Source organism: Tachypleus tridentatus, chromosome 7 (assembly GCF_004210375.1).
Source record: "Tachypleus tridentatus isolate NWPU-2018 chromosome 7, ASM421037v1, whole genome shotgun sequence".
Lineage (NCBI taxonomy): Eukaryota > Metazoa > Arthropoda > Merostomata > Xiphosura > Limulidae > Tachypleus > Tachypleus tridentatus.
This window is the reverse complement of record NC_134831.1, coordinates 188,909,683-188,926,257: the sequence shown is the minus strand read 5'-3', so window position 1 is coordinate 188,926,257 and position 16,575 is coordinate 188,909,683. Positions and strand designations below refer to the sequence as shown.

The window sequence follows — 16,575 nt, the reverse complement described above, 5'->3', positions numbered from 1 at the left end:
ATATCCGCTTCTGAAACAAATTTCCCAAGTCTTAGCGAGCCGGCAGGTGTATTACAACAGTTCACGCTCAATACATTATTATAGCAGACTAGCTACAAACATACAGAAAGATTACATGAACCGTGATCACCAACAGCTAATCTGACTCATCATGTCACGGTCACGATGGCCAAGTGATCTAAATTAGGAGTTTTGTTCCTAAAATGAGCGTGAATCAGTAGGGACTAATTGATATAGCTTTCACGAATTATCAAGGGTGTTTACGGATACTTATAAATTTTAATTTCCACCGGTGTGTTTCACCCTGCTATGTTCTGTACCTCTCCAAAAACGTGACAAGCTAATTTATTCGTATAATAACTTATAGCTCCTACGGATATTTCCAATAGATGGCGCTTTGTGGTCTTTGTAGCCTCTCAAATATCTTCGAATAAATAACAGGAAGAACTTACGCAAGCGATAGTGAAGACATTAAAATATATATATATAAACAGTTAATAAACACCATAATTTTTTCTAGTCCGGTTATATCTACAGAATGAATACGTTTCATTGATGAATGACTGATGAAAAGAATCATCTGTCAGGTTCTGAAAGCGAGCACTCTTAAATCTCTACAGACGAAACTAAAAATTGCTTCTTATCACGATTAAAGCAAACTTTTAAAGTTCCTCGTGTCTTGAAAGATTCTTTGTTGTTGTTTTTTTTCACTTTTATTTGGATGATTATACAAAGTACGAAACACCGCTAGTAGGTGAGTCAGTGATTAAACTCGTCGATGTATCATACAGAGCAAACAAGAATAGTATCCACAAAACACACTGGCTGCTCGATGAATTGCATAGACAAACTTAAGTTTTATTGAGTTTACTCCTCTGTTTGGATAGCTGTCTCGGAAGAAATGGAATTTCAGAATGGATCCTGACGTTCGGGCTGCTGAACGGATTAACTCCTGTACAAAGTGGGGAGGGGTGCTAAAAGGAATTCTCTCTGGGTTAAGCCCGAATTAGTGAAGGACCCGCCCCAGCGCGCTCTCGTTTAGGAGGTTTGCTCATGCGCCTTGTTTCCCCTCTGTTCAAAGCAGAACTGCAGAACCTCTTGGGCTCTCGAGGCGGTCCCTTGGTCTGTGTGTGCGAGTATGCCCACCACACAGTAGAGTTCCTAGCGCTGACAAGTACGGCGGTGTGTAAGACTAGTGCTATTCTGGAAGTAGGAAGTGATAGTGTATGTTATAGATAGCTATACCACCGACAAGCAAGTTATCTTGTTTTATAACACAACCTTTTCAAAGTTAACTTACCTTGCTCGTATTTCGTCAGACCAGTGTGCAAGCTTACAAACCGGTCAGTCCATTTGATTCTTCTGGAATGAGAGTATAGATTCCGGTGACGGATAGTAGTAGCAAATAGTACTGGTCACTAGAGGCCTGAGAAACGCGTGTAAGACAGTCACGATACGCTGGAGAAATTTTAACGTGGTATAAAAACACAAACAACGATTCATCTAATGCCATTGTCAAGGTTATTTTTAGCCTAAAGTGTCTTTTTTGTTCCCGTTAAGTTGAACGAGATTGTTACCGCTACGTTGACCACGGAAGAAGAGGGCCCAGAGACACTTCACTCGGCCCCAAGGCTGAAAATCGAACGGACATTCGGCCACATACGCCGTCTTCAGCGGAGCGTCTGGACGGCAGCCTATGCCGACGTAGTGCCGTGTTGTCCTCTGTACATCATGGCCCGTCGGCTGTTGCTTCCGCTGGCTGTGCTGCACGTGGCCCTGTTGCTGGTTCTCTTCCAGTGCCTCGCGCCCGGCCGAGCCAAACGGCTGTCACAGTGCCCCGTGGAGTGTGAGTGCCGAGGCAGGACAATAGACTGCAGCAACCGTGGATTACAGTTTGTGCCAAGAAACTTGCCACCCGAGGTCAAACGAATGTAAGTACACAAACTAACAATAGAGCTAATCACCTTAAACCCAGGGTTGCTTCATCAAGGTTAAATCGTATTGATAAAATGCAAAGCCTTTGGGGCATATATCTCAACGAATTTGGCTCCCCACATCTTATAGAAGTAGAATTCTGCGTTTGAATAAAGAACAGAACATACTTCTTACCTGTTTCAAAACCTGAAAGTCCAAGTCCTTGTTTCTCTCCCCATTAGCACCCCAACGATCTCCTAACAAATACACACAGCTTTTTTATTCTCCTTACGATTTATTTTGACAGACGCAATACCTGGTTTAAAAGAATACAAAAAAACTTTATCGAAACTTCTTACACGTTTCATTCACTGACTTAGAATTTTATTGAAAGCGTTCGAAGAAAATGCCTCGAGAGACAACAGAGGTTTCTTTTATTCAGATGTTAAAACATCACACGTAGTGATCTCACACAGAACGCAACGTTGAGTAGCGACCGATATACATAACGTGCATCAGCTCTAACGAAACTATCAGCTAAGCACACCGAGACACTTCCTGATGGGTCAAGTAGAAAGAGACCCACCACCAAGTGCTTTTTACTCCTATTAGCGATCATTAACTTGAGGACCTTTGTCTGATTAGATAGATCCCAGACTTGAAATAAGCAGGTAATACGTATCCGTACGGCGGATGACACGAGATCGTGTTGAGCTTATTGAAATTATTACTTTAATGTTGCCTTCCCCCACTTCCAGCGGATCAACGTTACGTTTGAAGGCATATAATTCTAAAAAACAGATTTCGATACCTTTGGTGGGCACAACACAAAAAACCCACTGTGTAGTTTTGTGCTTAACAGGAAGCATCAAATATATTCTAATGTTTCAACCACTAGATATTCGAACCCTTGCAAATCTTGTTGAGTTTTTTCGGCGCGGCTTTCTACATAAAGAACTATTCTTGGAGTAACTTGTTTTTAACACTAAAAATTATCTATTTTAAATCTTTTTATTTTATTATTATTATTTTAACATTAAGAATAGCTCTGTAATATTATTGGAATAAGAGTTTCCTTAGGAAAACAATTTGTGGGTCTTCGAACGTTAATTTTAAGGATTTATTGTTTTTCATAAGTATTCCTATACGAAAATGTGTTTTGAAATCTAACCTTACCGTTCCCCGAAAATTAAACAAGTCTTCTGTGATTATTACTTTTAAAATTTCAAGATGTATGACGAAGCACGTCCTTTTTATTCATTGATAAATACATAAGATCGGGACATGTTGTCGACATAATTTTGGATATTTGCTTCCTCATAAAGTTATATAATTCTTACTCTCTTGACCCGGCATGGCTAGGTGGTTAGAGCACGCGACTCGTAATCCGAGAGTGACGGGTTTGAATCCCCTTCACACCAAACATGCTCGTCCCTTTTAGCCGTGGGGGCATTATAACGTGATAGTCAATCCCACTACTCCTTGGTAAAAGAGTAGCTCAAGAGTTGGCGGTGGGTGGTGATGACTTGCTGTCTTCCCTCTAGTCTTATACTGTTAAATTAGGGACGGCTAGCGTAAATAGCCCTGGTGAGGCTTCGTGCGAAATTTAAAACAAATTTAACGTCAATCAAGAAAATCATTTGTATAATTCATTACCTTGATAAGATAAGGTTTGAACTTGTATAAGTACATTGTCATTAAGGACTGTCGTATCGTGTTAGTGTTCGAGACATTAAAGTAGGCCTAACAATCAGGAAACCGTTCTGAAAAAAGGTTTCGACAGATATGCAGAAAAGAGATGGAAAATAATGTATGTAGATATTTAATTTGATCTCTTATTGTTCTGGTACAAATGTAACAAGCTCTATAATTTTTACTTCTTTCTTTTTTGTACACAAACTGCAATATAAAGAGTCTTTATTTCATTTAATACTTACATACACTTATTTTGTCTTCGATTTATATCTTCGAAATTTCATCATTGTAAAAACAAAATCTGCTAGACCTATTGGTTATAGAGGACGAACTGTATAATCTAACAATTACGGTTTGTGTCCTGTTTACAAGAAAAAAACACACACACACACACACAAGTAAAACGAATTTTGCACCTTGGGGTTGTGGTAATGTAAAATGACAGTCTCTTTTCACTATTTGTTAAGAAAGGATTAACCCAGGAGTCGGCATTGGTTTATGTTGACTAGCTAGCTGCTCACCCTTTATCAACCTATTAGTTCAAAACTGGAATGGCCATGCGTAAATATTAGCTTTGCATAAAATTCTGAAACAATCTACTCCCCTTACTAAATAAATGAAATTTTTATTTTTATTAGATTGAGACTGAGTTGGACGTTTAAAAAACAAAAGATCGTAGGAGCTAGGACTTTTCCCTTTACACCTCCTTTAGGCCCATTTAAATTTGCTTCTTTAGTAAACAAAATCAACAAAAACAAACAAACAAAAGAGTTACAATAATAAAACTTATTTGAAACCACCCTCCATCCCAAATATGGTTTAAAAGTCCATCTGTAAGCACGTGTTAGATAAATCAAATGAAGTACTTCCCAGTTATCGTAGGAAACTTTAAACAAACTGAACGAAAATATAAACTGTAATATCAGGTTTTCTTCGTGAATCTACAGAAGCTTCTACGGTTTCGGAAAATATTTTACTTCAACTTATTCAGAAGAAATTAAAAAAAAAAAGTAACAGGCAGTGCTTGAGGTGAAAGTTCCAAAGATTTATATATAAAAATTGTTTTTAGGTTCAAGTAGTAATACTTGTTTATGTAGAGGTCTTGTTTATAACGAAAATGAGGCTTAAGATACTATTTGTTAACCCTAATCGGGACTCGTAATTTAAGTAGGCTGTTTGATGTGATTCAAGTAGATCTGTTGCATTGACGCGTGTACGTTTTTGTTATACACGCAATACTGATGATGTATTTTAGGTTATTTTCCTATCTGTAAATAATATACTTCAGAGAATAAAAATTTATGTAATAAACATGTGTATAATTCGGTATATATTTGCTAATTGCTATATCAAAACAGAGAAATATGAAGCCTGTAGAACACTTTTGCATAAAAATAAGAACATTCATTCAAATACTTTTATGCTAGCAGACATGGAGACTTTACTCACTTTGTTCAGAATTTTAAGTTTCATCAGATATCAACTGCCTATGATGTTTCTAGTGTAGGCAAAGCCTGTAACCTCAGTAAAGTTGAGTATGACACTTCACTTGATGATGAAATTTAGGCAGAAACAGTATGGCTAACTGTGGTACTTCACCTGATGTAGGCCTACGCTACTAAAACCCGATTAACTTTGACGATTCACTTTTTGCAGACCTTAGAATACTTCGTATAAAATATGTATAATGGGACTTTTATAGGGTAATGTTTTTTTTTACTTAAAAAACAACAAGATATACAAGCTTGTTTGAAGAATTCGTAAGTGCAAAGCAACAGAGATATAATAATTATGATGTTAGAAAAATAAGTAGGCTCAAAAAATCAATGAAAGAAAAATTAAGTAAACCTATAATCAGAGAGCTTTCGAAAGATAGACTTTTTTTTCATCTGTTGAAAACTTGACTTATATAACACTACATTCCTAATTTTGTATCTTGGGACTTTTAAAAAAGTATATAAAAGTATTCCAACCACTTTACGTCCGTCATATCCATTGCTGACGACGTGTTTCGCTCAATACAAAGCTAATCAGTCCGGCTGTGGCACAACAAACATAATAGTGATGGGAACATTATTTATTATAAAGTCATTCTGTACTTTATTTTAATTCAAGTTTTAATATCCATACCAGTTGTCTTATGAATACAAGCCATAATTTTAGTCATTTTTTTACATTTGTGTCCCCTGATGTAGTAAGTTTAATGACGTTGTAAATCCCGATGAACACAGCAAATAGCCCAATGTAGCTGTGCTCTAAAACAAACAAATAAACATTTGTTACGTTCGCCAACTTATAAAGATGTTAATATAATAACAGTATTGTCAGCGAACTGTATTTTATCGTATGAACTTACTTGAACCAGTTATCAAGAAGTAAAACACATATAAATTAAGTACAACGAAAAACATTATAAAAATCATTTGCTTTTACGGCAGTTCGTATGATATCAGCGTTGCAGTAAATATTATTTCTTTGTGCGTGTTTGTAAGGTTTTTCTGTAGGAAAAGATTATTTTGTACGGAAAAGTAGTGTTACGTTATAACTTATATATGTATAAATCACATAAGTGCCAAACAACTACGATAAAGTGTTCTTTTTCCTGCTTTTTTTCATCAAGAGAAAAGTTTTAAAATAATTTCTAATTTAAATCAACATATCATTACAGGTAATTGTTTAGCTGGGTGAAGAAACATTAGATAAAGCAATGAAGTTTTTCTGACAATATCTTAAATATATTTATGACTACAAATAATTAAACAGAGCTAACATTTTGATGTTGCACGCTTTATCAAAAGTTATTAATTATTAACAGCTGGACAATTTGGCTTTTCTTGACACAGAAAATTAACGCAACTTATTTTGGAAATAAAGTTGATGTTTAGCGATCTCACAATTGCGATGACACTTGTCTTTAAAATAATTGGATGACAGTCTAGTCGGTGTTTATGAAAGAGATGGATATCTACTTCAGTTCTTTTAGCATATATAAACTGCTAGATTATTTTGTTTTAAATTGTCATTGCTAACTCAGTATTATTGTCGTATGTGATACTACTTCAATAAATATCAACATATACTAAGGTAGACAATATTTCTATCTCTTAGAATCGTCTTTGGGTTTAACTTTTAGGCTTCGTACAGAGACTGAAATGTCATTTATCTCAAGGTTTCAGGTAAATGACATCCATGATAAATAATTTCTAAATGAAGTCTGTTCACGATTTTTCTGTTCGGTTTATCTTTTTTTTTATTGCTACCAGGGGCTGCTGAGATATTTTACTTATTACGATGACTTAATTTAAATGTAGTTTAGTAAATGTAACGGTAATTTTCCTTGTGTAAAACACAAAAAGAAACGATTACATCTCGTGAATTTCTCTTGTTCGCTTTCATAAATAACTTGAATGAGTACCTTAGTAATATGAACACCAGTAGTTATAGCATGACATGTAATTGGTGGTACTTGGTTTTGAATAATTAGTGGCCTCGGTAGATAAATTCGCTTTACTTGTGGCGCGTTGATTTTTTCTTCTTTCTTTCGCAGAGAAAAGCTTTCACACTGATGATAGGGTTAGATCCTAACATTTATCTGTTGTATACATGAGTTAGAAATATATAAGTGATAATCTAGTATACTAGAAAGGCGTACAACTTTATTATAAAAATAATCACGAAAGAAGTTGAAAGTTTTACCTAAACCATTTTGTTAAAGTTAACATATCTCGAGTTAGGCTTAGCTATGTTTTATATTTCACGAGTTTATTGTTTATATTAATTACTGAGTTAAGACATTTTTGACGAATATTTTAAGTAATATTGAAAGGTTTGTAGCTCATTAAGTTCATATTTCAACGAAATATTTGAAACTTTAAGATATGTATTATTTTATTTTACATTTTCTAATGTCATCTATTTATTTCGCAAAAATAATTCGATACTTTTTTATGTATCATTTTATTTTTATCATTAAAACCAACGTTAAAATGTTAATGATTGTTAATTAAACCAAACAGCCAAATCTGTGTATGCTTATGTTTTATTATAGTAAAATCACATCAGAATGAATGCTGTGTACACCGAAGTGTATCAAACGCCTTATTTTTATCATTATAAATTCGAAGACTCACTGTTGTCCCACTGGGGGACTGAAACTCCCAATCGTAACCACTATAACAAATGTAAAAAAAATGTTTCACAACGTTGCCTTATATTTTATTTATATATTAAGTGCTACACTAACGATGTTCTGTTGATAATGAAACATTTATTGTCATTTCCACATGCACATTTAGTATTTGCTAAATTAAATGTTTTAAGACTAGTTTTTGTAGCAAGTTAAAGAAACATGGTTTTCAGTGATTAACGAAAATATTATCACGTTTACCCTGGTTGTCTAAGCCTTCTTGTTCGATCACATTTTATTACATACTTTTTTTTCACAGCCCTCGTAGAGTCACGACCTGCCCTCATCCCTACAACTAAACCTTCTTCAACAGAAACGTGGTTTCATCTTTTTTTTTTCAGTACCTTGTTAGTTGTAGAAGGAAAAAGAATTATACCATTTTTATCTCCAACCTCATCGACCCACATTGCTCTGTTTTCAAACTTCAAGTACTCAGCAATGTCTGAACAGGTTTTAGCCTTAAATAAAAATACAAGGAAAATCTTATCTGATTATTTTCCCACAAAAGATATCAACCGCGATATTCTTTTTTAAAAAATGAGATCTTATTTTCGATTTTAAAACTTTTATTTACAGTCTTTCCAATTTTTTCCACCCATCCATTAGTAGGCGGCCTCTTGCGGGGAAAGGTGATATCTCAAGTAATGCAGCTGAGAACACTTTGGGAAACGCTACCTCCCGCCAAATCTGGACCTGGCATGCTGCTTTTAAGTTTCAATGCAGAAAATCGTGTCTCCAATGTAGCTGAACGCGAGATTGATTCGTAAGTCGCGTGAAGTGCACGTTACACGTAGTCATCAGTTTGTAATAGTATTTTTTTTCGTTGCAGTTTGAACTAATCAATGACAGAAAGAGAGTAACAAACACATCAGAGGAGATTCAGTAACTGTCATGAAAACTTTGTGCCTCTTTCGTTCATGTCATAATTGCGCTATGTTACTAACCTAATTAGTCCTTCTATAAACAGTAAATATTACAAGATAAATATAAAATTGGGAATTTAAAAACCTGCAATTAGGGATCGTAAAAAATAAAGAAACAAGCCTGAAGATACTGTAGATTTTATTTTATCAAACTACAAACCCCTATTTTGTCTCCAAGCGGTTACCTAGAATTACATTTCGTGGAATCAAAATAGGGATTTGTAGTTTAAGTAAATAACGTTTACAGTATCTACAGCCTGGTTTGTTTACTTTCTACGATTTGTATTTACATTTTTTTTAAATTTCCAATTCTTTATATTGTTCGCTGGCTTTTTCTTGCCCAACTATGGGCAGAGGGTAAATAACCTGATATGGTAGTTAACTTTATACATTTTAATTATAATAAGCAATGCTAGGAGCTAGTTGATACTGTTCATGATGATTTACTGCAGCTAGTGACTATTTGTTTGCATTAGTTCTAGATGTAAAATGTTAAGCTGCAATTGGAAATTCGTTTGAGAATATTGTGACTATTTATAGTTTCTATGTAACTAAATCCTCTCCGTTATATATAATGTATAACAATGAGCAAGTACATGCTTAGAGTAAGACACAATTCTCACCTACCATGTATAAAAATGTACCAATAGAAAAAGCAACCTTTTCTGATAAAACATATACGTCTAAAACAACGTTTTAGATGCATAATCGTCTATTTTAAAGGGATTATTCCATGAATGCATGTAATAGAATTTAGCATTATGTGTGTTGATTTTTTTTACTCCTTCACTTTATACGAGATATAAGTATTAGATCCCTAAAGACATCGATTGTACAGTGCACAAAGCATTCAGTATATTTACATATTATAGTAATCTAATATCATCTGCCATTGGCTGGTAATTGGTGTATTAACCTGTATTTAGGCTCTTTAGAGGAACACCAGATATTTGTGAGAAAACTAACTTCAAAGGGTAATGTTTACACTCGAATTATGTTGTTTGCTAGCCTGTGTAAAATATAGAAAAGACAAATCGACTTTTTAATACTCGTACGACCATTGCAGTTCCTTATTTAGCATTATGTAAGCGGTTCAGGCGCAATATACCAAATTGTTTTTGTTGTAAGCTGGTAAGAGAATAATAATCAGAAGGAGAATTATAAACTAACGATTTTGAGCTGATTTTCACTTCCTTGTAAGTTTAACATGCGTGCTTTTTTATGCGTTTTGCGTATAGCCTTAGCAGGTAATAACAAAGGTTTTAAAGTGTTGCTTAAACTAAATCTCTAGTGTTTAAGGTGCTTTTTACCATAACGTTTTATGATGGTTTTGTGTAATTCTTATTATAAACCACTATTATGGTTCATGATAAATGTCTTTCAGTGTAGACAACAAACTAAAGTTGTTGCTGTACAATTTATTCGCTCTTTTAGTGTGTTTGCAAGAAAAATGAATGATTAACAAGCTTAATATTACTTATGGTTAATGTGAGGTAAAATAAAAAACTTCCTTCAGTTTAAGGGAGTTGCTGTTTTCCTTCACGTTAACCACAAATAATAAATCACACGGAGTAAGGGTCACATTTTTTTTTTTTTTTTTTTTTTTAGGGAGAGACGTGTGGATTAGGCCTTACGAATAAAGTAAGGTTGCACAAATATATCATACATCATATATCTCAAAGCACCTTCCTTCATGAATTTTGTTTCCAAAATGAACTTTTTACAACAATTACAGAGCTAAAAAAAATTTATGAAATAACTATAATCGCTGTGCGTTCAGGAGGCTCATTCCCCAAGATCTCCTGAGGGTGGTATCCTCAGACTTTCCGTGTGTAGGGTTTGGTATAGTTACAGAGTTAAACAGTATAGTTCTGTAGAGTGTTTGGTATACTGAATATAGTACGAACATGTTTATAAAGTCGAATATAGCTAACCCTAATTGACTATATTATAGTTTAATTGCAGTAGTCGGTTTTATTTTAAACAAAAGCACGAACGACTCTAACCGCGCTATTACTCAATATTTATAATTTTATTTTTGGTATCAAGTACTTTGCATATTTAGGAAAAGTCAGTATAGGAGGATAGTCCAAGCGGTAGATGAAAAGATGAATGTTTTTTATGACATTAAAGTATTTTAGTGGCCTGCCGGAAACAGAATAATGTGTTTAATTGTACGCACGTGCCATCATTGTAGTACCTGATGGTACTCCGTTACGTTAATAAAAGTCCATAAAGTACGATGTAATTCATCGAGCTGATTGAGATGTTAAAATCGTACGATAAATAAATCTAGAGTAGATATTAATTTGTACTAAAACATTAAAATCGTACAATAAATAAAATTAGAGCTTATGTTAGTGCGTATTAAAACGTAGAATTAAACTAGAGCCTAGAATAGTTCAGATTTAAACAACGTAGGTTATAATAGTTCATATTTAAACATGAGTTCAGCGGTGGATGAGCGACAAGTTTTTGGAGTTGCAGTGTCAAAACCCGCGGTTCGCTTCTTTGCGGTGAACACATCACATAGAGCACATTAGGTAGCCTTACGCTAAAGAAATAGTAGGTATTAAAACAATATAATATTTCATATTAAAAGGTTATATATTTACAATAGAAGTTAAAATCCTCCCGTACTGAGAAAGTACATAGAATCCAGTCTTGAACTTCGGCCTAATTGGTACAAACGGATGATAATGGTGACACAGTTTCTCTGTATGGGATGCTAGTCTATCGTAGGTTAACTCACAGTTAACAGCTGGTCCTCATCATTCAGATTGGTAGTTTGTTTGTTTGTTGTTGTTTGGAATCAAGCATAAAGCTGTACAATGGACTGTCTGTGCTCTTCTCACCACTGGTATCCAGACGGTTTGTAGCGTTGTAAGTCCGCAGATATACTGCTATGCCACTGGAGGCATTGTTGGGTAGACTGAAACAAATGGTTGGTTTGTTTTTGAATTTGCGCAAAACTACACGAGGGCTATATGTGCCAGCGATCATTAATTTAGCAGTGTAAGGCAAGAGGGAAGGCAGCTAGTCATCATCACCTACTGCCAACTCTTGGGCTACTCTTTTACGAACGATTAGTGGGATTGACCGTTAAATTATAACGCCCCACGGCTGAAAGGGCGATCATGTTTGATATGACGTGGATTCAAATTGAGTAAATTGTCACAATAGCAAAACGCGAGCTAGTCTCGAACTGGGAACCATCCGACTACAAGAGCGAACCACGAAACAATTAAAACAGTATAGGTTTAAATAGTTCGTCTGCTTATTTATGTAATTAGTTATGTTTAAAATTTTATCGGATTTACAAATAACATTTAGATACTTCGTTTACAAAAATTACTTGGTTAATAAACAGTTAAGTTTTTTTTATTTTTCTCTTTTTTAATTCTGGATTTAAAAAATAGGAAATTGTGAAACTTGAAGCTATTTCAGTGACACGGGTGAAATATGTCAGTCATTTTACATAGATACAGTTTTGAATTTACCGTTATATTCAAACACTAGCATAAACGATTAATGAAGAATCATTATGTTTAATAAAACGGGGTTGTTACTATGCTTTTCGAAAATTTCATTTTATATTTTATACGTTTGTTAAAGTGCCATTTAGTGATATATTTCTACAAAGAGGTCTTTAAATTAATGTGACTTTGTGTCTGATCTCTCTGATTAATGTGGTTTTTTTAAGTCTATAAATTGGAAATTACAGATGTTACCTTTGTACAAGTGCCATCTAGTGACATATGTCCACATCTTTAAATTAATTTGACTTTACACCTGTTCTCTGTGATTAATGGCTTGTTTTTTAAGTTTATAAATTGAAAATTCTAGATGTGATATGAAGGCGTGATAGAACAAACACGATGAATATCACTTTCAGTACATTACATTAACCTTTTGTATGGTTCTTCATTAAGAATCGTCACTAATTATAATTTTTTTGCAATATAAGTATTATAACCAAATTCATTCCACAACAATCAAAATTTGACAACGCCTGACAAATGACGATTTGCTTGTACTCTTTGGCTGTATGCACTAAGTAAATGGATTATCTTTAACGGATAAAAGATTGAATAAGTAAGCAAACATTGGATGACACGAGGAAATATTAAGTTTTATAGTCGAGTAACTGAGTACACAACACATGTAAGATAATTAATCATTAGGGATTATAGGCTTAGCTTGAAATCACTGTCCGCTATATATGATGGCACGAAAAGATGAATAAACGTTGCAATGCTTGAGTAAATTTTAAAAACCGCTTAAATAAAATATGAATTTGTAGATTAAATTTAAATTAATAACTATTTTCGAAAGTTTTTCTTTAAACGTTAGAGGGACACACATAATGCTGCTTGAAATCACACTAGGAAGCTTTCCAATCCTAGTCTTAGGTTTGTTGTTGTCGTACCAACTAAAATGAGTGGTGTTTTTGCCAACTTGATAAAAGGTTTGAGAGAAAGATTGAAAACTTAGGCGTAGATCATTTTATGTCTGTATCAAATAGCAATCTTGTCGGTGGTGGAAACAGCATTATGTTTCTTTAAATTAAACTTGAACACTTGGAGGTCAGAGACCATATAATCGCTCTTAAAACGCAGGGTAGGATAAATCTTATGATTTTAATTGGAATTGACGATAGACATTTTAGTTAGGTGTAAAATCCATATTTTGTTTTTCTTGGTTGTCGATGCCTTTGATTCATATGGTGATAGCGTCGGAAAATGTGTTGTGTGTGTGTATGTACACACACACACACACATACATACATACATACATAGATCGATTACTAACTCCTTGATTTGATGTCCTATTAATCTAAATGTATATTTACAGTTTCATCATAACTTATAAAACGACAGGTAACATTCCCCTCACACACCACCCCTTCTCCTTTCTTCTCGTAATAATAGTGCATATTATTTTTATTTTAGAACAGTCCATTAGTTTGATCAAATTTATAAGACGAGACGAAGCTGTCAGTTTATGCCTCTGATTTAATTATACAAAAGTTTAGTTCCTTTAGAGCTGATATTTTTTTTTGTGTTTACAAATAATAAAAAAATTACTTATTTCTTGTGTACTTGAGAATTTCGCTTTTTTCAGGCCATTCTTAGTGGCTTGAAATAAAATATTTAGTTTTTGTAGCAAGAATTATATTAACGAGTCCGAAAGCTGATTTTGTTCTGAAACACTTCGACATACTAGAAAAAATAAAAATGATAAAAAACAAAGAGGTGGATACTTATCTGTAGGGAACATTTTTAGTAATTAGTTTTATGCCAGTTCATAAAATATTTTCAGAAATAGAATTTTTTATGCTTTTTTTCGAAAGTACGAAGATTGGTTTGTTTTGAATTTCGCTCAAAACTACACGAGGGCTATCTACGCTAACCATCTCTAATTTAGCAAAGACTAGAGGGAAAGCAGCTGGTCATCACCACCCACCGCCAACTCTTCTACTCTTTTACCAATAGTGGAATTGATCGTAACATTATAACGACCCCACGGCTGAAAGGGCGAGCATGTTTGATGCGACGGAGATTCGAACCCGCGACCCTCGGATTACGAGTCGAGTGCCTCAACCACCTGGTCATGCTGGACAAAAGTACGAAGAAAAACCATACAATTTTTTTGTATGTTTTCATACTTGTTCATATGTATACGTTTTCCAAGGTCTGTCCGCTTATCGGCACCAGTTGTTCCTAGAAATTCAGTCGTTTGAGAAACTGAATTTTTAGTTTCTCAGAAAAAACTGTAAAGTAGGTTAACTGTTAAAATTAGTTGAAATAAATAATATCAATAAAATATAAATTAACAAATAACGTGTCGATGTTAGAGAATAAGTAAATAACGTATCGATGTTGGAGAATAAGTAAATAATGTGTCGATGTTAGAGAATAAGTAAATAACGTGTCGATGTTAGAGAATAAGTAAATAACGTATCGATGTTGGAGAATAAGTAAATAACGCGAGTTTAATTCTTACCGTAATAAAGTTTATAACATTAACTTTAAAATTTCTTTTCCTTTATCTTTCCATTATTTGATAAATAAAGTCTGTTTGTGTGTGTTCGCTTATAACTGGCGAACCGCTAGGCTGTTATCAAATTTAATCAGTGTTCGGATATGACCCCCTTATGTCACCCCGTACGTTTTGTCAGCTTATAACTGAGGAACCGCTGAATCAATTACCGCTAAACCTACTGTGTGCCTTTGCAGTAGTAATTCGTTTATGTTTAGGACCTACTTTCCAGATACTTTCTATGTACAGAAATACAAGCGTAGTTAACGTGTAAGATCGGGCGTGGCTCAGTGGTTAATGTACCCAGACAATAAATATGAAGATCCTGGTTCACAATCTGTTTGATCTGGTATGGTCAGGTGGTTAGGGCGCTCTACTCGTAGTTTGAGAGTCGCAGGTTTGAATGACCGTCCCACCAAACATGTTTGTTTTGAATTTCGCGCAAAGCTACACGAGGGCTATCTGCGCTAGGCATCTCTAATGTTGCAGTGTAAGACTAGAGGTAAGGCAGCTAGTCATCACCCCCCCCCATCAGTAACTGGGCTACTTTTTCACCAACGAGTAGTGAGATTTACTGTAACATTATAACGCCCCCACGGCTAAAAGGGCGAGCATGTTTGGTGTGACGGAGATTCGAACCCGTGACCCTCAGATTACGAGTCGAGTGCATTAACCACCTGGCCATCCCGGGCTCGCAGAGTTTTTATTGCTTTCGAAAACCCATCGATTTCAATATTCTAATTTTTCGTGATAAAATTGAAATAAATCGGAAGTTTTACTGCTCTTTATAGAAAATTCGATAGGTAAGGACTATTTGAATATTGTTTTCTTGTTTGAATTATTTAGCTCGAAAGTATCTGATCATATGAAATTAAAAATACAATTTTGACTCTGGTGTGTCAAATGTTAAAATGCCTTGACATCGAAATAAAAAAGAAATAGAACGAATCTGTTTTATTTTCTGGTTCTCACCGTATATACGCAGACGGTTATTTATCTTTCTCTATTCGTTTTTAAAGAGCCTTTAACAATTATCATCAGAAGATTGGCGCTGTCATTTTTTATTATTTTTTTTTTGTATGAGAGTTGAAGGAAAAAGATTGTGTGTATGTGAATGGGAACAGGGAGCGGCTCTAAAATATTTTCATGCCGTCAACGCCCACCTGTATAAAATATGTGGGGCTATCGTTCCTCTACCAGTGTTTTATCTTTCTGACGTCTTTTTAATTTACTGGAAATTTCTCTAAAACTTCTCATTCAGTCAAGGATTTAATTGGTGATAGTGTACAAACCGAATAATATTCTGAGAAATAAAATTAGAAATAATTTATTTGTTAGATTGTCCCTATCTGAACATTGTGCTAAAAGTTTGAAAACATCAACCAGAGTTAAGCCTTAGGTTACTCTAATTGAATATAGCGGAATTCTACGGTTAGTTTTATAATGCGAAAGGACCCAAGCCTTGTATTCTCGGATCCACACTTTGGCACGCCAACTACCAGTTTACGCTCTGTCCTCGCGAGTAATTTACAGTAAGTGTTGGCTTAAAAATCTTAATATTTGTTATTATTTGCTTCAGTTTTAAAATGACCGAGTGTATCCCAGTGGTTAATGTTCCAAAATAGGCATCTTAGGGTCCAAAGTTTGCGTCTCGTTATCGAAGAAAGAAAGAAACAGAGAAATTGCGCTATGCACTTTGGATGCTTTATAAGAGTGATGATCAATTCCAACTACTCAATAGGACAAAAGTAGTCCAAGAGCTGGCAGAAGGTCCTGTCTTCCGTCTTGTCTGTTGCTTAAGGCCTGGCATAACCA

At 34.6% G+C, this 16,575-nt stretch overlaps 1 protein-coding gene across 6 annotated transcripts in view; it reads left to right on the top strand.

The window, feature by feature from the left end:
- Positions 1-1,082: 1,082 nt before the first annotated feature.
- The window catches only part of LOC143257525 (protein slit-like), a 305,134-nt gene continuing 289,641 nt past the window's right edge, over positions 1,083-16,575 (top strand). For 4 of the 6 annotated variants that reach the window (XM_076516313.1, XM_076516316.1, XM_076516314.1 and 1 more), the window contains exon 1: positions 1,084-1,931. In XM_076516313.1, the coding sequence (XP_076372428.1) occupies positions 1,732-1,931 (200 nt within the window). In that variant the 5' untranslated portion in view covers positions 1,084-1,731. Of the gene's footprint in view, positions 1,932-16,575 lie in introns of all 6 variants that reach the window. The other 2 variants (XM_076516317.1, XM_076516315.1) reach the window with 1 other exon arrangement.